The sequence below is a fragment of the Hyla sarda genome, chromosome 9 (assembly GCF_029499605.1).
Source record: "Hyla sarda isolate aHylSar1 chromosome 9, aHylSar1.hap1, whole genome shotgun sequence".
In the NCBI taxonomy this organism is placed as follows: Eukaryota; Metazoa; Chordata; class Amphibia; order Anura; family Hylidae; genus Hyla; species Hyla sarda.
The window spans coordinates 44,238,964-44,262,979 of NC_079197.1; the positions used below are offsets into that span (position 1 = coordinate 44,238,964).

A 24,016-nucleotide genomic window follows, 5' to 3' on the forward strand; every position below is an offset into this window, starting at 1 on the left:
GCCACTCCTAGCCTCCGCCTGTCCTTGCCGGACAAATTTAATGGGGACTCTAAGTTTTGCCGTGGCTTTCTTTCGCAATGTTCCCTGCACATGGAGATGATGTCGGACCAGTTTCCTACTGAAAGGTCTAAGGTGGCTTTCGTAGTCAGCCTTCTGTCTGGAAAAGCTCTGTCATGGGCCACACCGCTCTGGGACCGCGATGACCCCGTCACTGCCTCTGTACACTCCTTCTTCTCGGAAATTCGAAGTGTCTTTGAGGAACCTGCCCGAGCCTCTTCTGCTGAGACTGCCCTGCTGAACCTGGTCCAGGGTAATTCTTCCGTTGGCGAGTACGCCATACAATTCCGTACTCTTGCTTCTGAACTATCCTGGAATAATGAGGCTCTCTGCGCGACCTTTAAAAAAGGCCTATCCAGCAACATTAAAGATGTGCTGGCCGCACGAGAGACTCCTGCTAACCTGCATGAACTCATTCATCTAGCCACTCGCATTGACATGCGTTTTTCTGAGAGGCATCAAGAGCTCCGCCAGGAAAAAGACTTAGATCTCTGGACACCTCTCCCACAGTCTCCACTGCAATCTGCGCCTAGGCCTCTCGCCGAGGAGGCCATGCAAGTGGATCGGTCTCGCCTGACCCTGGAGGAGAGGAATCGCCGTAAGGAAGAGAATCTCTGTCTGTACTGTGCCAGTACTGAACATTTTTTGGTGGATTGCCCAATCCGTCCTCCACGTCTGGGAAACGCACGCTCGCACCCAGCTCACGTGGGTGTGGCGTCTCTTGATGCCAAGTCGGCTTCTCCACGTCTCACGGTACCTGTTCGGATTTCCACTTCAGCCAGCTCTCCCCTCTCAGCCGTGGCCTGCCTGGACTCTGGAGCTTCTGGGAATTTTATTCGGGAGTCCTTTGTGAATAAATTCCGCATTCCGGTGACCCGTCTTGTCAAGCCACTCCACATTTCCGCGGTCAACGGAGCCAGGTTGGATTGCACCGTGCGTTACCGCACGGAGCCCCTCCTAATGTGCATCGGACCTCATCACGAGGAGATTATATTTTTTGTCCTTCCTAATTGCTCTTCTGAAGTTCTCCTTGGACTACCCTGGCTTCAACACCATTCCCCAACCCTGGATTGGTCCACTGGGGAGATCAAGAGTTGGGGTCCCTCTTGTTCCAAGGACTGCCTTCAACCGGTTCCCAGTACTCCCTGCCGTGACCCTGTGGTTCCTCCTGTACCTGGTCCCCCTAAGGTCATTAAGGACTCTGCCTGCCACAGGAAATGCCCCTCCCCCCCTCCCAGTTCCATCAGGCAAGCTCCTGTGTCCCCTCATGGCCCTCGTCCTGGTGTCACACTGCCCCGTGCCAGGTCTCGCCCTCTGCCCTCTCTCCCCATTCCTACTCCTGCGGTTCTGCCTGCCGTTGAAGAATCCCTCCATCCTTTCCCGGTGTCCTCATCCCAGGGGAGGCAGTTACCCGATAAAGAGAAGGGGAGACCTAAGGGGGGGGGTACTGTTACGCCTAGCGCTCCGGGTCCCCGCTCCTCCCCGGAGCGCTCACGGCGTCTTTCTCCCTGCAGCTCCCCGGTCAGTCCCGCTGACCGGGAGCGCTGCTCTGTCATGGCCGTTGGGGATGCGATTCGCACAGCGGGACGCGCCCGCTCGCGAATCGCATCCCAGGTCACTTACCCGTTCCCGTCCCCTGCTGTCATGTGCTGGCGCGCGCGGCTCCGCTCTCTAGGGCGCGCGCGCGCCAGCTCCCTGAGACTTAAAGGGCCAGTGCACCAATGATTGGTGCCTGGCCCAATTTGCTTAATTCACTCCCTCCGCTGCAGCGCTCCGGTCACGTCCTCTGACCCGGGGCGCTGCGATCCCGCTGCCAGCCGGGATGCGATTCGCGATGCGGGTAGCGCCCGCTCGCGATGCGCACCCCGGCTCCCCTACCTGACTCGCTCCCCGTCTGTTCTGTCCCGGCGCGCGCGGCCCCGCTCCCTAGGGCGCGCGCGCGCCGGGTCTCTGCGATTTAAAGGGCCACTGCGCCGCTGATTGGCGCAGTGGTTCCAATTAGGGTAATCACCTGTGCACTTCCCTATATTACCTCACTTCCCTTGCACTCCCTTGCCGGATCTTGTTGCCTTAGTGCCAGTGAAAGCGTTCCTTGTGTGTTCCTTGCCTGTGTTTCCAGACCTTCTGCCGTTGCCCCTGACTACGATCCTTGCTGCCTGCCCCGACCTTCTGCTACGTCCGACCTTGCTTCTGCCTACTCCCTTGTACCGCGCCTATCTTCAGCAGCCAGAGAGGTGAGCCGTTGCTAGTGGATACGACCTGGTCACTACCGCCGCAGCAAGACCATCCCGCTTTGCGGCGGGCTCTGGTGAAAACCAGTAGTGGCTTAGAACCGGTCCACTAGCACGGTCCACGCCAATCCCTCTCTGGCACAGAGGGTCCACTACCTGCCAGCCGGCATCGTGACATAAGGTCTATGTCTGCTGTCACTATCTACAGTCTAGTCAAGCCTCAAGTCAATTATCTAAAGTCTATTACAGGTATAATTGGTCCCAGCAAGCTGCGAGGTCCTTCTGTGTTCCTGGCCACCTCTCTGGGGTTCTGGCCTAGCTGTGAAGATAATAACACTTATCTGACCTCAGTAAAGCCTCTGTTAAACCATAACCTGGTTGTGCACTCTCATTTTCACTGCCTAGCTATTGGAATAGTGGAGATACCATTTGGGTGGTTCCGGTACCCAAAAACCACTCTGGCGACATGAACATTAGTGGTTAATAACACGTTGCCCCTGGGGTTAATACCATCTTGCCCCATCCACCTACACCGCTACACCCCGTTGTTCCGTCATAACCGTAGGTCACCACATATTGGTTGTTGTATTGTATCGCACCAATCTTTTTTGGTTTAAATTCACACAAATAAAGTCTCTGCCTCATGTACTGTCTGTGTACCTTGAATACCAAGCAGCAGTGAGATGGTGGACTACAGTATGTGGTGGAGCAACCACTGAGCCTTCGCCACTGCTGACCTTTTGGTAGGCCCTGTCCCTACAGAAGACAAGACCCTGGAGACACTGGTCTTGGGTTGTGTGCCAGAAATTCTATTTGCTCCAGAATTAACAAATGAATTGAAAAAACCCGACCAACTCTCCATTTTGCTTAGACAACCCAAAAAGTGGTGTGGCCATTAGGAAAAGGGGCATGGTTGCCAAAACGGGGGGTGTACCCAACATTTTCAAAAAATCCCAACATATTTACTAAGGTTTCCACAGAAAATGTGGTGGAATTGAGCTGAGGAAAACCCCACAGGTCAGAGCATGTGTAAAAAAAAAAAGCAAAACGTAGGGAAAACTGCAAAATGTAGGGAAACGTTAGTAAACACCGTGGAAAAATACCTGTTTGGAAAAACCCCACACAAAGAAAGCTACACTACACTCTTAGTAAATCAGGGCCACAGTGTTAACTGAAAAGACATGCAAAGGCTTGAGTTAGTGGGTTTAGGATCCTGGGGTGTTAAACCATAGCAGTTGGCAAATTTGCAGGCACAAAGACCTCTGGGGACACAAGGCCTACCTACCATTAGGAGTGACTGGTGCCAGAGGCGGACTGACCGGCCGGTCCATTCGGATGTGGTCCGAGGGCCCGGCCGGAGAAGGGGCCTGCTGTCCGCCGCCTGTCACATATTATCACAAGAAATTATTATTATTTTTTTTTTTTTAAAGACCCAGGCCCGCCCCAGGGAAAGAGCCCGCTGCGGCCGCTGTGTTATTGCAGAGATTGTTATTGTGTTGGAGCCGGGCCTGGAACTGGTTGTTACTATCATTCCTCTCCCAGACAGCGGGAGGTGGTGGCCCTTTAAGAGAATCGTAGTGCCTGTCTGGGAGAGGGGCTTAGGTCACACCCCACAAGTGACATCACGTATAAGCCCAGGAGTTCACTATGCCACGGCCATTAAAGAACTCTCTGCTCTGCCAGCTTTCTTAGGTGGTGTCTGCAGGCACAGGGCCAAGGACACAGGAACAAGCCATCCTGGCCAGGTGGGTGGCTTATACAGTCATGGCCATAATTGTTGGCACCCCTGAAATGTTTCAGGAAAATTTTATGTGTATTGGAACTAAACCAAAAAAAGGGAGGGAAAAAAGCAAATTAGACATAATGTCACACCAAACTCCAAAAATGGACTGGATAAAATTATTGGCACCCTTTTAAAATTGTGGATAAATAAGATTGTTTCAAGCATGTGATGCTCCTTTAAACTCACCTGGGGCAAGTAACAGGTGTGGGCAATATAAAAATCACACCTGAAAGCAGATAAAAAGGAGATAAGTTCACTTAGTCTTTGCATTGTGTGACTGTGTGTGCCACACTAAGCATGGCCAACAGAAAGAGGAGAAGAGAACTGTCTGAGGACTTAAGAACCAAAATTTGGGAAAAATATCAACAATCTCAAGGTTACAAGTCAAGCTCCAGAAATCTAGGTTTGCCTTTGTCCACAGTGCGCAACATTATCAAGAAGTTTGCAACCCACTGCACTGTAGCTAATCTCCCTGGGCGTGGACAGAAGCGAAAAATTGATAAAAGGTGTCAACACAGGATAGTCTGGATGGTGGATAAGCAGCCCCAAACAAGTTCCAAAGATATTCACACTGTCCTGCAGGCTAAGTGAGCATCCGTGTCAGTGCAAACTATCTGTCGACATTTAAAGGACATCTGCAGCGCTGGTACTTAAAAAAAAAAAAGTTTACCTCATCTGATAGCTCATTAAAATACCTTTCCAAAGATACCTCATTTGTCCAAAACGGTCCAGCTGTTCTCTGGTAATTGCCACCCAAAGCAGTAAGCAGCCATGTCATAGAGACTACATTTCCCATGACCCCTGCGCCTGCTTCCTGTGAGCTGCTGCTCTCCCCCCTCCTCTCCCCCCAAGGAAATTATAATAAATTATAATAAAATGACGCCCACAGCTCCTTCCCTTGTGGTTATCCCCTCCCATCCTAACCACATGTTCTCCCCTGTCTAATAGGAGAGCCGGCTGCGGCTGCCTGGAAAACAGCTTACATAGCTATAATGTACAGTGTGGAGTTGCAGGGGTGCCTCCAGCTGTTGCAAAACGACAATTTCCAGCATGTCTGGACAGCCAACGGCTGTCAGGGCATGCTGGGAGTTGTAGTTTTGCAACAGCTGGAGGTGCTCTGGTTAGGAAACACTGATAGATTATGGTGCAACATTTAGGGACTGAGGACAGGGGGACAATGTGGACTTATGGACCTCTCAGCATCAGTGACCCACAGGAATGCTATGCTTTCTCTCAGCAGCACACTGCTGTAAACTTTATTCCAAGAGGGCAGTGAGAAAAGGGACACACAGTACAATAGCTAACATGGTTGTGAGAAGCAGGCACATAAAGGATTACTGCCTTCACTGACAGCAGCACACTTTAGAAGCCGGGCAGATGTCACCCCGGAGACCGAGGGGGGAGGAGGGGGGCGCAGGCCGTGCTGAAGCTGATTGCAGGCACAGGCTCTGTTTCTGCTCACATCCAAACGGCTCAGCTTACAGCCCTGAAACTCCCCTACTGTGCGCTCAGCCAATTAGAGCAGAGCACATAACAGCCTAATGAATATGTATGAGGTTGGAGGAGCTGCAGGGGGAGTGAAGGATCCTGGGAGTTTGTGACGTAGCGTCGACCTAGCTGACACCCCCATAGGGAATAACAGGTAGACGCTACTCACATTAGAGCCCCAGGCAGCAACTTCCTGTGACAGCAAAGCAGCTAAACTGTGCAGAAAAGGTAATGGAGCACAATTAGTAAGTTGCATAACTTCTTATTTAATGACATTAGAGCACTACTTCATTAGCACTGCAGTTGTCCTTTAAATTAAATAAAACGCTATGGCAGGAGACCCAGGAGGACCCCACTGTTGACACAGAGACATAAAAAAGCAAGAATACATTTTGCCAAAATGAACTTGAGTAAGCCAAAATCCTTCTGGGAAAACATCTTGTGGACAGATGAGACCAAGATAGAGCTTTTTGGTAAAGCATCATTCTACTGTTTACCGAAAACGGAATGAGGCCTGCAAAGAAATGAACACAGTACCTACAGTGAAATATGATGGAGGTTCAATTATGTTTTGGGTTTATTTTGCTGCCTCCTGAAAAAGAGAAAACGGGCACCACCCTAATAACACACCATTGGGTGCAAGCAAGTTGCTAAGATACATATGCTATACCAAAGAGAAAAGAAGGCTAGCAACTATATGGTGCTGCACACCCAAAAATTCTATAAGTCACATATGCCATAGAAAAACAGTCTTTATTACAACATACAAAGGAGAAAAAGGTATACAGACATTTAAAACAATTAAAATTACATTAATGGACGGAGGAATGTGATCCAACTTCGTCCACCCCGTGCTGGGTGAATAACCCACTAAAAAGAAGGAGAGAAACCCAGCCACAATAATGTCAGATAGTAGATAGACAATAACACAGATCTCTATGCCACACAAATAATATACCATGTTTCTCCGAAAATAAGACTGGGTCTTATATTAATTTTAGTCACAAAAAACACACTAGGGCTTATTTTCAGGGTAGGGCTTATTTTATGGGGGGCTGCAGCAGTGTGGATGATGGGAAGCTGCAGGAGTGTGGAGGATGGGGGGCTGCAGGAGTGTGAAGGATGGGGGGCTTCAGGAGTGTGAAGGATGGGGGGCTGCAGGAGTGTGGAGGATGGGGGGCTGCAGGAGTGTGGAGGATGGGGGGCTGCAGGAGTGTGAAGGATGGGGGGCTGCAGGAGTGTGAAGGATGGGGGGCTGCAGGAGTGTGGAGGATGGGGGGCTGCAGGAGTGTGGAGGATGGGGGGCTGCAGGAGTGTGGAGGATGGGGGGCTGCAGGAGTGTGGAGGATGGGGGGCTGCAGGAGTGTGGAGGATGGGGGGCTGCAGGAGTGTGAAGGATGGGGGGCTGCAGGAGTGTGGAGGATGGGGGGCTGCAGGAGTGTGGAGGATGGGGGGCTGCAGGAGTGTGGAGGATGGGGGGCTGCAGGAGTGTGAAGGATAGGGGGCATCCTCCACACTCCTGCAGCCCCCCATACTCCTTCAGCCCCCCATCCTCCCCTTCCTCTGTCGTCCTCCACACTCCTACCATACCTTACAGCAATGTTCCCCAGCCAATGTCCTCCAGCTGTTGCAAAACTACAACTCCCAGCATGCCCGGACAGCCTTTGGCTGTCCGGGCATGCTGGGAGTTGTAGTTTTGCAACAGCTGGAGGCACACTGGTTGGGAAACACTGCCCTACAGTGCCCCCCACCCCTCTGCCATAATAAACTTGGGTACCGGTACTCATTTCACTTTCTTACCGTACGGTACCATGCGGCGAGATCTTCTCCTGTAGCTTACCGTAGCAGCCGGGGGCAGGGACACGTCCGTGACGTCAGCCGTGCATACGCGCCGACGTTTTAGAACGTCAGCGTCCCTGCCCCGGCTGAATTACGGTAAGCAGCGGGACCAGCCAAAGGAGGCGGGCGGTGGCCAAGGGGGGCTGTGTTCCAGCAGGACAATGACCCCAAACATACATCAAAAAGCCCCCAGAAATGGATGGCAACAAAGCGCTGGAGAGTTCTGAAGTGGCAGCAATGAGTCCAGATCTAGTCTGAAACAACATTTCCCACTAGTAAAAACCTGACACTCTTAGTAAATGAGGCCCAATTTGTCATACGTCACATGGTCTCCAGGGGAGCGAAGCTATGCTGCAGTGGGTGGGTGCATTGCAGTGTGGAAGGGATTCATGGAAGTAATGCCACTAAATATTTGGTTGGTCAAGAATGGGAAGATCCAAGAGAAGGAATGAGAGGATTTGTCATAGCAGGAAGTGTCCGGCAGTAAGTGGCTGAGGATGGGTTTAAAATGGACATGAATTTCAGAAAAATGTTTCACCACCTCATCCATCTTATGTCATGTCTCTAGCCCTTTAAACTTCCATACACGTTTAAAGGGGTACTCCGGCGCTAAGACATCTTATCCCCTATCCAAAGGATAAGGGATAAGATGCCTGATCGCGGGGGTCCCGCTGTTTGGGACCCCCATGATCTTGCACTCAACACCCCGTTATAATCAGTCTCCGGAGCATGTTCGCTCTGGGTCTGATTACTGGCGATCACAGGGGCTGGAGCATTGTGACGTCACAGCCCTGCCCCTGTGTGATGTCACGCTCTGCCCCCTCAATGCAAGCCACTGGGAGGGAGCGTGGCAGCTGTCACACGGGGGCGGGGCAGTGACGTCACAATGCTCCGGCCCCCGTGATCGCCAGTAATCAGACCCAGAGCGAACACGCTCCGGGGACTGATTATAACGGGGTGCTGCGTGCAAGATCACGGGAGTCCCCAGCGGCAGGACCCCCGCGATTGGGGATAAGATGTCTTAGCGCCGGAGTACTCCTTTAAGTATACATTTCAGCTTTTTCTGTTTGTATTAGCTGTCCTTTTATGAACAGTGGCCCTTTAACCTTTAAGTCTTCTGGAATAATTTCCTTTCTCTAAATCCATTCTTGACCCTCTGTAGTAATTCTTCTGTACAATGAGTTTACAGGAAATCTATGCCACACTGTTTTGCCTTCCATGAAGTGAATTCCTTCCTGTATAACCTTTCATCTGTTTTAGTAATAGCTTTAATAGAAAGCTTTTCATTGTTTAATGATGTGAGGCTTATTACTGTGGCACAATTACTATTATACAGTAGTAAGGATACTGGATACTGACAATACCCCAAGGTTACTCAGTATTGGACACATGAAGATGCTTCAAAGCAGAAATACTTGAAGTATGACAATACTTAATGAAGGGTTCTACATCCAGGAATTATTCTATAGCATAGGAAGGGCAGGTAGATGGGTTTACTTTACAAAATTCTACTTAGAGGGAACCTGTCACTGCTACATGCACAATTACAGTCAGAGACAGCTTTCCGTCTCAGAATAGGACTACCCCCATGACTGTTTACTAGAGTTATCCTGGAACATTTCCCCACAAGCTATATATCAACTTGCTCAGCTCCTCCTGCTCTATAACATGTTGACATGACATGACATTTCCAGGGTGACAGGTTCCCTTTAAAACAAGACCAATCTTGATTCAGCTCTTACCAATTACCAAGTTCTGTGAGTGTAAAACACCAGTCATGTCATATTTTTATATCCAGGGCACAGCCATACAATGTATATTTCTCTATTACTATTAAGGTTTTTTGGGGGTCCATTCCCTTCCCAATCTGGTAATGTAGAGAGAACAGAAAAAGGCGGAGAACCACATTGGGTCAAATCCTTCAAATAATCAGATAATGGTGAGTGGATAGGTGCTCATCTAAGGGAGTGGTGAAGAAACCAAAAATCCTAAAGTCAGAAAAATAGTCCAACTGAAGGGCAATACAAAATGGGCGGCATCAGGAAACACAAAGACATCCAACACCAGGTATGGATCTCACAATTAACCGCATATAACAAACAAAAGTGTTATTGTGACAGGCCGGGCCTGCAATGGCTTGTAGTGCTGGGGAATGGTGTGGCAAAGGTAGCTTACAGTTTGCGATGTCAGGGCACCATTAAGCTACACGGTCTGAGGTTGAGATAGCTTCTCCTGGGCCAAGCGCGGAGACAATGATGACACCGATGCAAGGTTACGAATAACGATCTTTACTGAGGCAGGAGTAGGTGTTAAAATCCTCACAGTACAGATTTGAGCAGAGGAGATGCAGTGTAACCCTTGGGAGCCCTTTTGCCTTGCTGGGATTTGTGGAGCTTGACACCCACTTAAATTTACTGAATATTTGGCACTTTAGACTTGGTTTTGATGTATCCCACGCTGACTTGGATGTCAAATTTAAGTTACACTGTCAGGATATGAACTAGCCCTTGGGATCCAGCTACCTGAGGCTTTCTACTGTATCTATCCTGGACTAGCACTGTATGGCCCGTCGAGTCACTGGCTCCTGTGCTCACAGCTAGGAATTTCTGACTCCTCCTGTCCAACATACAGTCATGGCCATAAATGTTGGCACCCCTGAAATTTTTCAAGAAAATTAAGTGTTTCTCACAGAAAAGGATTGCAGTAACAAATGTTTTGCTATACACATGTTTATTCCCTTTGTGTGTATTGGAACTAAACCAAAAGAGGGAGTAAAAAAAGAAAAGTGGACATAATGTCACACCAAACTTCAAAAATGGGCTGGACAAAATTATTGGCACCCTTTGAAAATTGTGGAAAAATAAGATTGTTTTAAGCATGTGATGCTCCTTTAAACTCATCTGGGGCAAGAAACAGGTGTGGGAAATATAAAAATCACAACTGAAAGCAGATAAAAAGGAGAGAAGTTCACTTAGTCTTTGCATTGTGTGTCTGTGTGTGCCACACTAAGCATGGACTACAGAAAGAGTAGAAGAGGACTATCTGAGGACCTGATAATCAAAATTGTGGAAACATATCAACACTCTTAAGGTTACAAGTCCATCTCCAGAGATCTAGATTTGCCTTTGTCTACAGTGCGCAACATTATCAAGAAGTATATACAAAACAATAGACACAGTATTGGGAGAACATTATCAAGAAGTTTGCAACCCATGGCACTGTACCTAATCTCCCTGGGCATGGACGGAAGAGAAAAATTTATGAAATGTGTCAACACAGGATAGTCCGGATGGTGGATAAGCAGCCCCAAACAAGTTCCAAAGATATGCAAGCTGTCTGCAGGCTAAGGGAGCATCAGTGTCAGCGCAAACTATCCATCGACATTTAAATGAAATGAAACGCTATCGCAGGAGACCCAGGAGGACCCCACTGCTGACACAGAGGCATTAAAAAAGCAAGACTACATTTTACCAAAATGAACTTGAGTAAGCCAAAATCCTTCTGGGAAAACATCTTGTGGACAGATGAGACCAAGATAGAGCTTTTTGGTAAAGCACATCATTCTACTGTTTACCGAAAACGGAATGAGGCCTACAAAGACAAGAACACAGTACCTGCAGTGAAATATGGTGGAGGTTCAATGTTTTGCAAGGCATCATGAAATCTGAGGATTACCAATGGATTTTAAGTCGCACTGTACAGCCCAGTGTCAGAAAGCTGGGTTTCGTCTGAGATCTGACAGCAGGACAATGACCCCAAAAATACGTCAAAAAGCAACCAGAAATGGATAACAACAAAGCGCTGGAGAGTTCTGAAGTGGCAGCAATGAGTCCAGATCTAAATCCCATTGAACACCTGTGGAGAGATCTGGAAATTGCTGTTGGGAAAAGGCGCCTTCCAATAAGAGAGACCTGGAGCAGTTTGCAAAGGAAGAGTGGTCCAACATTCCGGCTGAGAGGTGTAAGAAGCTTATTGATGGTTATAGGAAGCGACTGATATCAGTTATTTTTTTCCAAAGGGTGTTGCAACCAAATATTACATTAAAATCGCCAATAATTTTGTCCAGCCCATTTTTGGAGTTTGGTGACATTATGTCCAATTTGCTTTTTTTCCCTCCTTTTTTGGTTTAGTTCCAATACACGCAAAGGGAACAAACATGTGTATAGTAAAACATGTGTTTCTGGCTTTCTGAGATCTGGTCTCCTTCATCAGATAAAAAGGACACACCAACAATCTGATAATAAACTGTAGGAATAAAGAGCATTTAATATTTCCTATTGTGAACTAGATAAGCAAAATGCAGATGCTGTTTATAGCCACCTTTATTGTGCTAATGCTGCCCTGATACTGTGCCCACTAATACTGAATAGATCCCATAGGGTGTCCACACAGTTTGGCTTTTAATAATTAATATAAAGCCAAGAACAGACCATAAATGGAGGACACATATAAAGGAAACACTGATACTTCTCTTTTCGATTCTATTCCTGGCTTTGTATCAATAATTGCAACAAAAAAATCGGAACGTGAGAACACAGCCTTATACAAATGCCCTCTATGAGTAGGAATTATTCCTTGCTTTTCAGTAATAAAATCATATGTAAGTCAATGTCAGCATCTACAGACTGAGGAGGGCAGAGACTCAGGAGACAAATTACTGAATTATTTCATGTCACTGAAAGAAAATTGTACTTACTGATACAAGTTCCCAACGGGATGCAGACAAGTCACCATGTTATAGAGATGAGCAAGGACAGATGCACAATACTGTTAAACAATCATTCATACGCAGGGCCAGATTAAGGCTGCCTTGAAGACGGAGCACTTCATTATGTTGCCCCCCCCCCCCGGCAGTTCCCCCACATTAGGTGCAGTACAGTTCCCCCCCATTAGGTGCAGTACAGTTCCCTCACATTAGGTGCAGTACAGTTCCCCCACATTAGGTGCAGTACAGTTCCCCCACATTAGGTGCAGTACAGTTCCCCCACATTAGGTGCAGTACAGTTCCCCTACAGACATACAGCCTTCAGCCATATGCAGTGTATGGCTGGAGGCTGTATGCCTGTTTACTGCCCCACTTCAGTGTTCCGACCACCGCTCCTTTGGTCCGGGGACCCCGGGGACCGGGGTCACGATCTACTGCTATAGCCTATGGGCCATAGCAGTAGGTCCCGGGAGCTGGTACCTTACCATGCACGCGCGTCCATCTTCTCACAGCTCCGCCCCACTCTGCATTTCTTCTATGGGCGCACGCACAGGACTTCAGTGACGTCCCTGCGTGCGCAAACTCCCGGTGGCCCCTGCATTTTTAAAGTTAACGCGGAGGCTGCCGCAGAGAGGTAACCGCCGGGACATCCTTGTGTCCTGAAAAGATTTTTCGGGACACAGGGATGTCCCGAGTGTGACGGGGGCCCCCTGCGGGCACGGGGCCCGGAGCAGGCGCTCCATAGCGCCAATGATGAACCGGCCCTGTTCATACGTCTGCCATTCAGCAAGACTGTAATTGGTTAGTGTTAGAGTTTGTTACAAGGGCAAAATTCACACTGAAAATTCCACCACAAAATCTCTGCAGAATCCACTAATTTAGATGTAGATTTTCATGTGGATTTTCCTGTGGTTTTCAAAGCTCCTATTTTTTCAAGATAAGCTTTCTTGCAAAACCACACAGGAAAGTGAGGTCACTTTTTCCAAAAGGAAAAAAAAAAACACTATGCTATTTTTGAAAAGCACAAATGTTTTGTTTTGTTTAAACATTTCATGGGGAAATTGTTTTACAGACAAAACTGCACAGATTTTGATATGCAAATTGGTGAAGTTTATGTGGTTTTTACATGTGTAAATATAGCATTTAAGGAGCTGTAACATATTTGGGCTTTGTTCATGAATTTTTATATTCATTTTCTACTTTTGGCTTAAAAAACTTACTAAAAAAGCTGAACAAATTCTGATCAAAACCGGAAAATGTATGGCAACCCTAACAAAAAATACTTACCAAAGTGGATAACTTTATAACTATATTCGCAGTGAATTAAATCCGTATCATTGCTCTTCATTCACAGGGGACTGTTTTGCAGAGGAATTTGAAGATCGGTACTTAGATACTAAAGTAACTGGTCAGACTTTTCGATACTCTGCTCTATCGCAGTCTACGACTCTCCCACCAGAAACGCCTACAAGGAGTACACCCAGGCGTCTTGAATTTGTCTATCTGGTAAGTAGCCAGAATTTTTCCAAAAAATATACCAGTGACTGTGCCTTTATGTTAACCACTCAAATTGCCATGAAGCGGTTTAACCCATGTGGAGTTTAATTTGTAATACATTACTGGCATCATGTCCTTTATGGACGATTATGGCTTAGAGAATAAGTTGTCTGAAGAATCTATGTAAATGTTTATTAAGGGTCTATTCACACGTACAGGATCCTGCGCAGACTTGATGCACAGGATTTGAAGCTGTGTTCAGTCATTTAGTTTACAATAAAAATCTACAGCAGAAAATCCTGTGCAACAAATCTGCGCAGAATACTGTACGTGTGAATTAGGGATCGACCGATATTGTTTTTTTAGGGCCGATACCGATAATCGGTGCAGGTTAGGGCCGATAGCCGATAACTTATACCGATATTCCGGTATAAGTTATCGGCTATTTAACCCCCTGCGACACCGCTGCAGATCATTGATTTAAAGCGGGCGCTTTAAATCAATGATCTGCAGTGGCTTTTGCGGGGCCATAGGCCGCCGCCGCCACCACCCGCTTCTCTCCCCTTACCTGTCAGGGTGGTCCGGGCCATCCATCCATCGTTCCTGTAGTGTCCGGGGGCGTTCTGGGTGTAGGGTGGTCCGGTCCGGGCTGTCCTTCTTCTCCGGCGGTCATCTTCTCCCCTCCGGACAGGCTCCGGCCTAGTACGCTGCATAGACGCCGCTGTGCAGTGACGCCCGTGCGCAGCGACGCACCTGACGTCACGGCGTCTATGCAGCGTACTAGGCCGGAGCCTGCCCGGAGTGGAGAAGAAGACCGTGGGAGAAGAAGGACAGCCCGGACCGGACCACCCTCCACCCGGAACGCCCCCGGACACTACAGGAACGATGGATGGATGGCCCGGACCACCCCCATTACGGGTAAGTTTAATTTTTTTATTGACTCGGAGGGTGGGGGAGGGGCCCGACCGGTATGGGAAAAAATCCATACCGGTATACCGCCCAGCATCACGGTGGGGGGTGCGACGCGGTGTGGTGGGTAGGGGGTGCGGTGCGGTGGGTCGGGGGTGTGGTGCAGCGGGTCGAGGGAGTGGCGGTCGCGGTGCGGTTGGGGCGGCGGGGCATTATCGGCTTATCGGCAAGATAATTGCCGATACCGATAATGCCCAAAATCGTGATTATCGGCCGATAATATCGGCCATACCGATAATCGGTCGATCCCTAGTGTGAATAGACCATTAGAGAAAAAATCTTTTCGAATGTAATGACTATTTAGTAAAAGATCACAGAAGGACATTTATCATTGGCTTTACACCACTTTAACCCCTTAAGGACCCGGGCTTTTTCCGTTTTTTCATTTTCAATTTTTCCTCCTTAACGTTAAGAAATCATAACTCTTTAAACTTTTCACCTAAAATTCTATATGATGGCTTATTTTTTGCGTCACTAATTCTACTTTGTAATGACATTAGTCATTTTACCTAAAAATCTACAGTGAAACGGGAAAAAAAATCAATGTGCAACAAAATTGATGAAAAAACACTATTTTACAAGTTTTGGGGGCTTCTGTTTTTACGCAGTAAATTTTTCGGCAAAAATGACACCTTCTCTTTATTCTGTAGGTCCATACGGTTAAAATGATACCCTACTTGTATAGGTTTGATTTTGTATCACTTCAGAAAAAAATCCTGAATACATGCAGGAAAATTTATACGTTTAAAATTGTCATTTTCTGAGCCCTATAACTTTTTTATTTTTCTGTTTTCAGGGCGCTATGAGGGCTCATTTTTTGCGCAGTGATCTGATTTTAGCGGTACCATTTTTGTTTTGATCAGACTTTTTGATCACTTTTTATTCACTTTTTTGTGGTATAAAAAGTGATCAAAAATGCGCTATTTTGGACTTTTGAATTTTTTTGCGCGTATGCCATTGAACGTGCGGTTTAAAAAGCGGTAGATTTTTATAATTCGGACATTTCCGCATGTGGCGATACCACATATGTTTATTTTTATTTACACAGTTTTTTTTTTATTCTTGGAAATTGAAAGGGTTAATGATTTTTTTTACACTTTTCTTATGGAATATTATAGCTCCTATAGGGGGGGCTATAACATTGCATTTACTGATCTTTAACACTGATTGATGCATACCCAATCAGTGTTTTCGGCGATTGATTGCTCAAGCCTGGATCTCAGGCTTGAAGCATTCATTCGGCGATCGGACTGCAGGAAGGAAGGTAAGAGACCTTCCTCCTGTAGTACAGCTGTTCGGGATGCCGCAATTATACCGCGGCGATCCCGAACAGCTCCCTGAGCTAACCGGGCACTTTTATTTTTGTTTTTAGCCGCGCGGCTCAGCTTTGAGGGTTAATAGCTAAAGGGTTAATAGCGTGCGGCACCGCGATCAGTGCCGCGCACTATTAGCAGTGGGTCCCGGCTTCACTATGACGCCGGGCCCGCCGCAATATGATGCGGGGTCACCGTGTGACCCCGCGTTATATCGCAGGACCGGGACTCAGGGCGTAAGTTTAAGCCCTGGGTCCTTAACAGGTTAATGTTCCAATTTTTAGTAGTAGTAGTCTACTGTTTGGTGCACCGTACACCACTTGTTGCAGTGGAGCTGTATTTATTGTTAGCGCAAATTAAATTTCGGAGTGTTCTTTTGCACAAAGCCTACTTTTTTCCGCAAAACATACACCACCTAATAGAACCCGTGCAAATGTGTCAGATGCCAGAGCAAAAAGTTTAAACCAATCTCTGCAGCCCACTGGTTTCTATAATTGTGCAGAATTTATCAAGCCCATGGCACTATTTTGGTAAATTTTGAGAAACTGTGTAAAAAATACACAGAGCAAACAGGGGTAAAATCTATACTACCTCACACCAACAAGGTGTTTGTGCATCATCAATGAGAATGGTATGGGACATCGAATCTACTGACTAAGGCTCCATTCACATCTCGTTTTGTACATACGGGTGCCGGATCCTGCTGGGGGAGGGGCAAACCGGGCGCTACCGTACCCCAGCCGGATCAGCCCGTGACTCCAATTACTTTAATAGCCGACCGGAGTCAAACGGTGACTCCGGTCAGCTCAGTTTTGACCCGTATGCGGTTTTGGACCGGACCTAAAACCGTAGTATACAGTATGCAGGAAACCGCATACGGGTCAAAACTGAGCTGACCGGAGTCACCGTTTGACTCCGGTCGGCTCATTAAAGTAAATGGAGTCACGGGTTGATCCGGCTGGCGTACAGGAGCGCCCGGTTTGCCCCTCCCCCAGCCGGATCCGGCGCCCGTATGTACAAAACGAGATGTGAATGCAGCCTTAGACTATAAAAATAATACCTGATATACAAGAAATCACACTGTGGAGCAAAAACACTAGAGAGCATAAAAAGAAGCACACAACACAAATAGATAAACATTGGACTAGATTAATGTAACTAGTGTAGTATAGTGTCTCTCCAGTGCTAAAAGAAATGGAAACTGTTCTATGTTAGACATTTTTTTGCCTTTGTTAGAAAAGTAAATTTCTTGCTCTGGACTTTACTTCCACATTTAAAGGGGTGGTCCCATCTTGTCAAATCAACTTTCTTGTCACCTCCGGCCTGTCTGTGGCTGCCGGAGTTGGTTGGGAAAGCCTAAACCGCCGAAGCATGAAAGTTATGCAATATGACTTTAATGGAAGTTGTGTAAACGGTATAACCCACAAACTACGCTGTTTACATAACTCCATTTCTGAGCATATTTGCTGCTAAGAGCTCCAGAAACAATAGGACAGCTGTTTATGTGAAACAACAAACTGTACCATTCCTAGAACTAATGGTGGTTGCCAAACTTATAAAATCACCTTTTATTTCTCAGCCAAGTGTCAAGGAGTCGGAGTCAAGCTGGTCAAATGCCAAAGCCTGCACACCTCCTTCTCACACTTACCTTCCAGCCCATCAGTGACTGACGTACAGAGCCCTATACATCATTTAAGGAGGGACTGGAGAGTGTATCTAAACATTTAAGAAGCTCAGCTTCACCTCCTTGACACATGGCTAAGAAATATAAAGGATTTTATATATTTGGCAACCACCATCAGCTCCAGGAGAGGCACACTTTGTAAGCTACACAACAGTGTCTGCAGCTCTTAAAGGGGTACTCCACTGGCCAGCATTCGGAAGTCAATGTTCTGAACGCTGTTTTTCGCGATGCGGGGGGTCGGCCATGCCCCCTGTGACATCACAACCATGCAAGTCTATGGGAGGGGGCATGACGCCATCACGCCCCCTCCCATAGACTTGCCCTGAGGAGGTATTGTCATGATGTCACGAGGAGCGTGGCCAACCCCCGCAGCGTGAAAACGGCGTTTGGAACATTTACTTCTGAACGCTGGCCAGTGGAGTACCCCTTTAACAGCAAATACATTTAACAGATTCTCTTTAATGGACCCAGCGCAAGTTTTCCGTAGAATATGTCAGCATACTATTCTGCCAGCTTGCTGATGTATACCATAGGGGTAGGGTCGTTTCAGATGGAAGTGAGTTGGGAATTTCTGTCTAAGCTAGCGTTAGGCAAACTAAAAAAAAAGGATGTGTTAGAAGTATTGGAGTGAAAGAGATCCCTATAGGCCTTTGGTTTGATGACTTTATGTGTATTTATCTACAGCCAACTAACAGAAGAGTGAGTGAAGATGAAACAACTACAGTAGGAGTAAGACCTCGGGAGACTTGTCTGAGTCTACCTACCACTCCAGATAAGCAGGTGGCCTGGATTAAAGCATTCCCATTTCCTATCCCAGAAGAGAGACGGTGGCATCAGTCAAATTCCATACAGACTAATATTGTACCTATAAATGTATCTGGTATGTTATGAACATCTTACTATCATAATCTACAATCTTTGATTGTGTCACTAGATGTTTTTTTTTTCTTTACATTTTTGGCTTTAATTGATCAAATCTTTTTCATGTCATGCAGCATTGTCAATGTCATATTGTCATGGAGAATGTGTTGGTTTCAAAGGGGCACTCCGCTGAAAACATCTTATCCCCTATCCAAAGGATAGGGGATAAGGATGTTAGATCATGGGGGTCCCACCGCTGGCATCCGGAAAAAGGAAACAAAAAATTGGCTACATTCTTAAGGGGTTAAAAGAGTTGTTCGACACCACAGAAAGGTGCTCGTGCCGAGACCAGGCACCACCAGGATGGGCACAGCAGGGTTTTGGGGAATGTTAGTATAGCTTTTTTTTTCTATTTCATGCCACTACAAACAGGACCTGCCTGCTCGGGCAATCACTGGCCAAGATGGGATACTGATGCAGATAACAATTGACTGATCACGCAGGTCCTGTTCCCTCAGAAGTCTCAGTTTCGTCTCAGAAGCAGAAAGAAGAGACGAGCAGTAGGGAACCAGAAGCAGAGGGAATAAGAGCTTCAGTGGAACCTGCAGGGGATTGAGGGTAGGTATAACTTTTTTTTTTTTTTTTTTTTTAAAGTGGCAGAAACCCCCTATTTTGGCATGTAGCTCTTAGGAGTCAAAGCTTTAGAACTGACTTAAAGGGGTTCTCCGGCCATAAGTCATCTTATCCCCTATCCAAAGGATAGGGGATAAGATGTCTGATCGTGGGGGTCCCCCGCACCCTCAATGCAAGTCTATGGGAGGGGGCGTGATGGCTGTCGCGCCCCCTTCCATAGACTTGCATTGAGGGGGCAGGCGTGATGTCACATGGAGTCAGAGTTGTAATGACACGATACTCCAGCCCCGTTGTCGTGAGGCTTCAGACTCGGAGCCTCCACCTCTGGCATGCAACTCATACAGGTGGGTGCTGCATGAGAGATTGTGGGGGTCCCCAGCGGCGGAACCCCCGCAATCAGACATCTTACCCCTATTCTTTGGATTAGGGGATAAGATGTCTTAGGGCCCGAGTACCCTTTTAAGGGGGTTGTCTAATATAGACATAAAGATGGAGGGGGCTGGAAACCCCCCCCCCCCCCATCATTAGTAAGAGAACAGTGTTGCTGAATGAAGCAGCGCTCACTGTGCCGTTCCACAATACCATGTATTACCTTGTACTGTACTCGCATTATCAGAACTAAGTGGACAACTAGTGGTGGATGGATGGACAGCCGAAGGAGGGGGTCTAGTTTTTATTTGACTCTTCCGGTGCTTAAGCACATTTTTTTTATATTTGAAGAGATAATATTTATCACTGCTGATTATAAATCTCCAAAAGTAATTTCATTGTATCCACCATGTCATTAGGATATAATCAGGCGTGTTGTTCCTCATTTGTCATCATTCCGGGATTCTGTCACACATTATCACATTAGTAAATGTTACGCTGAGTTAAGGGAGTTGCTTGGGCTTGTTTATGAATTTGGTAACGGTCAATTATAAAGCTATGGAGATTAAGGCCCGCAAAGTAGATACGATAAGAAACAATTTTATCATCTGAACCTATTTATTTTAAAGACTCAGCACTCTGGACAAAATGTCAGCAGTGGACCCCTATGTATGTTATCTATATGACATGACCAAAAATATCAATAAGCTGGTTAACTGATTTCTCCAACTAAGGGCACTATCATTGTGTTAGTTCCTCTCCCTTCACAGTGACCTCCTATTTTAGTCTCTAATAGAAGTCAACATGTCATCTCATGTCATGCCATGACTAAGCATCATAAAAACCCAAAACACATTGGTCATTGTTTTTCTGCTCCTTACCACTTACAGTATCACCTGTGGCTGAACTTCACATTCAGTTTCATGCTGCCTGTGGTTTTGGCAGCATGAAACTAATAACAGGTTGCCTTTAAAGGGGTACTCCAGTGGAAAACATTTTTTTCCATCAACTGGTGCCAAAAAGTTAAACAGATTTGTAAATTACTTCTATTTTAAAAATCTTAATCCTTCCAGTACTTATCAGCAGCTATATGCTCCACAGGAAGTTCTTTTCTTTTTGAATTTCCTCTCTGTCTGACCTAAGTGCTCTCTGCTGACACTTCTGTCCATTTTAGGAACTGTCCAGCGTAGGAGCAAATCCCCATAGCAAACCTCTCCTGCTCCAGACAGTTTCTGGCATGGACAGAGGTGTCAGCCAGAAAGGGAATTCAAAAAGAATTCTGCTGTAGTATACAGCAGCTGACAAGTACTGGAAGGATTAAAGGGGTTATCCACCATAAGGTGATTTTAGTACGTACCTGGCAGACAGTAATGGACATGCTTAGGAAGGATCTGCACTTGTCTTGGTGCTAAATGGCTATGTTGTGAGATTACCATAATACTGTGGCTAGCTTTTGTGAACTGAGTATTTCCTGTTTGACTTTTCTTTTTTTTTTTTTACTACAAATCCCACAATTCCATTTTCCTCCCTCCCACACATCAGCCACCCCACCCATTGAAACATAAATGAGCTGCATCCATTCAAAAGACCTGTGTTTTTCAATCAGGGTGCCTACAGCTGTTGTATTAGTTGCAGATTGATCTCTCTCCCACCAAGCAATCGCTCCACCCATTGAAGCAGACAGGCTCCCTATCATCAGCTGACTAGTGAGTCAAGTCTCGGCCGCATTGCAAGCTGGGAAAAATCTGAGACAACAGTCATTTTGTATGCTGTTAAAAATAAATATTGGGGCGAAAATCACATAAGAATTGTGAGAAAACCGTCACACACAGGTACAGACACTATATCATGAACTACACTAACTTTACGGCCCCTGTAGCATAGTCAAATAAAAAAAATCCTGGAATACCCCTTTAAGATTTTTTTTATAGAAGTAATTTACAAATCTGTTTAACTTTCTGGCACCAGTTAATTTAAAAGAAAATGTTTTCCAGTGGAGTACCCCTTTAAGTTTCTTATGTCCTTTTGACTGCGGGGTCATAGGCAAAAATTTGCTTTTTTTTATTTCTCCTCACTTGTTAAAAGTTATGAGAAAAGTCAGTAGGGTTTACTGGAAAGATTTACCATCATTGAAACCACGTGTTGGAGTAAATTATGTAGAAAAAACTGGAGCATACCTGCACTTGCTCGTACTGGCCAAACAGACAACCAAACAATGCGCCAAATTTATTAGAAGGTGTTCAGGTCTTATTAGGTGCATTTAACTTCATCTGGCCTTTGGATTAAAGGGGTAGTACCGTGCTGACAACTTATCCCCTATCTAAAGGATAGGGGATAAGTTGCCTGATCGCGCAGGGTCCCACGGCTGGGTACCCCCACGATCTCGCGCACAGCATCCCGCTCTCATCCGGCCCTGGAGCGAACATTGCTCGGGTCTGATGACTGCCGATCACGGGGCCGGAGTATCGTGACGTCATGGCTCCGCCCCATGTGACGTCACGCTCCGCCCCCTCAATGTAAGTCTATGGCAGGGGGCGAGACAGCTGTCTCGCCCCCTGCCATAGACTTGCATTGAGGGGCGGAGCGTGATGTCACACGGGGGCGGAGCTGTGATGTCACGATCACTGGCCCCGTCATCAGACCCGGAGCGGATGTTTGCTCCGGGGCCTGATGAGTGCGGGGTGCTGTGTGTGAGATCGCGGGGGTCCCCGCACGATCAGGCAACTTATCCCCTATTCTTTAGATAGGTGATAAGTTGTCAGCACGGTAGTACCCCTTTAAGACCAGCATATGAAAGGTCCCTGAATTATCTTTGGTTAGCAACAGATCATTGTCAACATTGACCTATAACTTCAGAGAAGCAGGAAAGACTGAAATATTATATTTTCAGCCTAAATAAACACATCTTTCAGGGGCTATGAAAACATGTTAGCACTGCCAATGTTACTTTTCCTAATATTCTTCTGGTTCAGCATCTAAAATAGGATAGGTTAACAAGACCTTTATCTTTTTTTCTTTTTTTTTTTTATCTTTATAGAAAATACAGCGTATAGCAAAATCATTTGTCTATTGTGTCATTGAAAGATAACCTCTATGCAGTGACTATTGATTTTTCTAGTTTGATGTTTATCAACCAGGGTGACTCCAGCTGTTGCAAAACTACAACTTCCAGCATGCCCGGACAGCCGAAGGCTGTCCGGGCATGCTGGGAGTTGTAGTTGTGCAACAGCTGGAGGCACCCTGGTTGGGACACCTTTTTTTTAAGTTCAAAAACATGTATCAGTAAGTTTTATCATAACTTACAAACACAAACAAAAGTACTGTATAATGCAAGAAAGCATCATTTTTTTCTTAATCTTCATGTTTGTTTTTTAAGTCAACTGAAAGGGGTACGCCACTGGAAAACATTATTTATTTATTTTTTATCAACTGGTGCCAGAAAGTTAAAAAGATTTGTAAATTATTTTTTATAAAAAAAAAAAATGTTAATCCTTCCAGTACTTATCAGCTGCTATTATGATCCACAGGAAGTTCTTTTCTTTTTGAATTTCCTTTCTGCCTGACCACAGTGCTCTCTGCTGACACCTCTGTCCATTTTAGGAACTGTCCAGAGCAGGAGAGGTTTTCTATGGGGATTCGCTCCTATTCTGGACAGTTCCTAAAATGGACAGAGGTGTCAGCAGAGAGCACTGTGGTCAGGCATAAAGGAAATTAAAAAAAAGAATAGAACTTCCTCTGTAGTATACACCAGCTGATAAATACTGGAAGGATTAAGATTTTTTAATAGAAGTAATTTACAAATCTGTTTAACTTTCTGGCACCAGTTGATTTAAAGAAAACCTTTTTTCCAGTGGATTACCCCTTTAACAGGTCTTTTTTTTTTAGGATTGTGGATCATACGGCAGCTGATAAGTACTGGAAGGATTAAGATCTTTTAACAGAAGTCATTTACAAATCTGTTTAACTTTCTGCCACCAGTTGATATGTAAAAAAAAAATATAAAAAAAAATATAAAAAAAAATGTTTTCCATTGGAGTACCCCTTTAATATACGTAGGCTATTTTAGAGAACATTCTTTAACATTTCAATTGTAGACAAAACATGATATTTTAATCTTACCAGTTATATCTTTGACCTAAAAAGAAGGTATTCGTATATATAAAGAAGACCTGGCATGACCTATGCATTCCTTTACCTTTCCTGTTATTCTATCGGGAGAAAACATGAAAAAGTTATTATTAGGAAACTTGCACTATTTCCTGAAACACAATCCAGACATAATGAAAATACCTTCCTGTCTTTGAATAGTATCACTTGAGGCGCAGTTTACAAGAACGATCCTATTTGCTCTATCCGGGCCTATGGCATGAGTGTATTCTATGTAAATTGTGTGAATTGTGATTGTGAAGCCCTATGGTCTCTGCTGACCAGTCACACTATGAGCTGATACCAGATAGAAGCAAGCACATGTGCAGCGTCACTTTATTATATCCTTTATTATATCCAGATGTTGCAAAACTACAACTCCCAGCATGCCCGGACAGCCAACGGCTGTCCGGGCATGCTGGGAGTTGTAGTTTTGCAACA

The 24,016-nt window shown here is 46.0% G+C and overlaps 1 protein-coding gene across 2 annotated transcripts in view; it reads left to right on the plus strand.

The window, feature by feature from the left end:
• The window catches only part of NHSL2 (NHS like 2), a 148,564-nt gene that overhangs the window by 109,246 nt on the left and 15,302 nt on the right, over positions 1-24,016 (plus strand). For both annotated transcript variants that reach the window (XM_056540632.1, XM_056540633.1), the window contains exons 3-4: positions 13,458-13,609; positions 18,251-18,446. In XM_056540632.1, the coding sequence (XP_056396607.1) occupies positions 13,458-13,609; positions 18,251-18,446 (348 nt within the window). The remainder of the gene's footprint in view (positions 1-13,457; positions 13,610-18,250; positions 18,447-24,016) is intronic.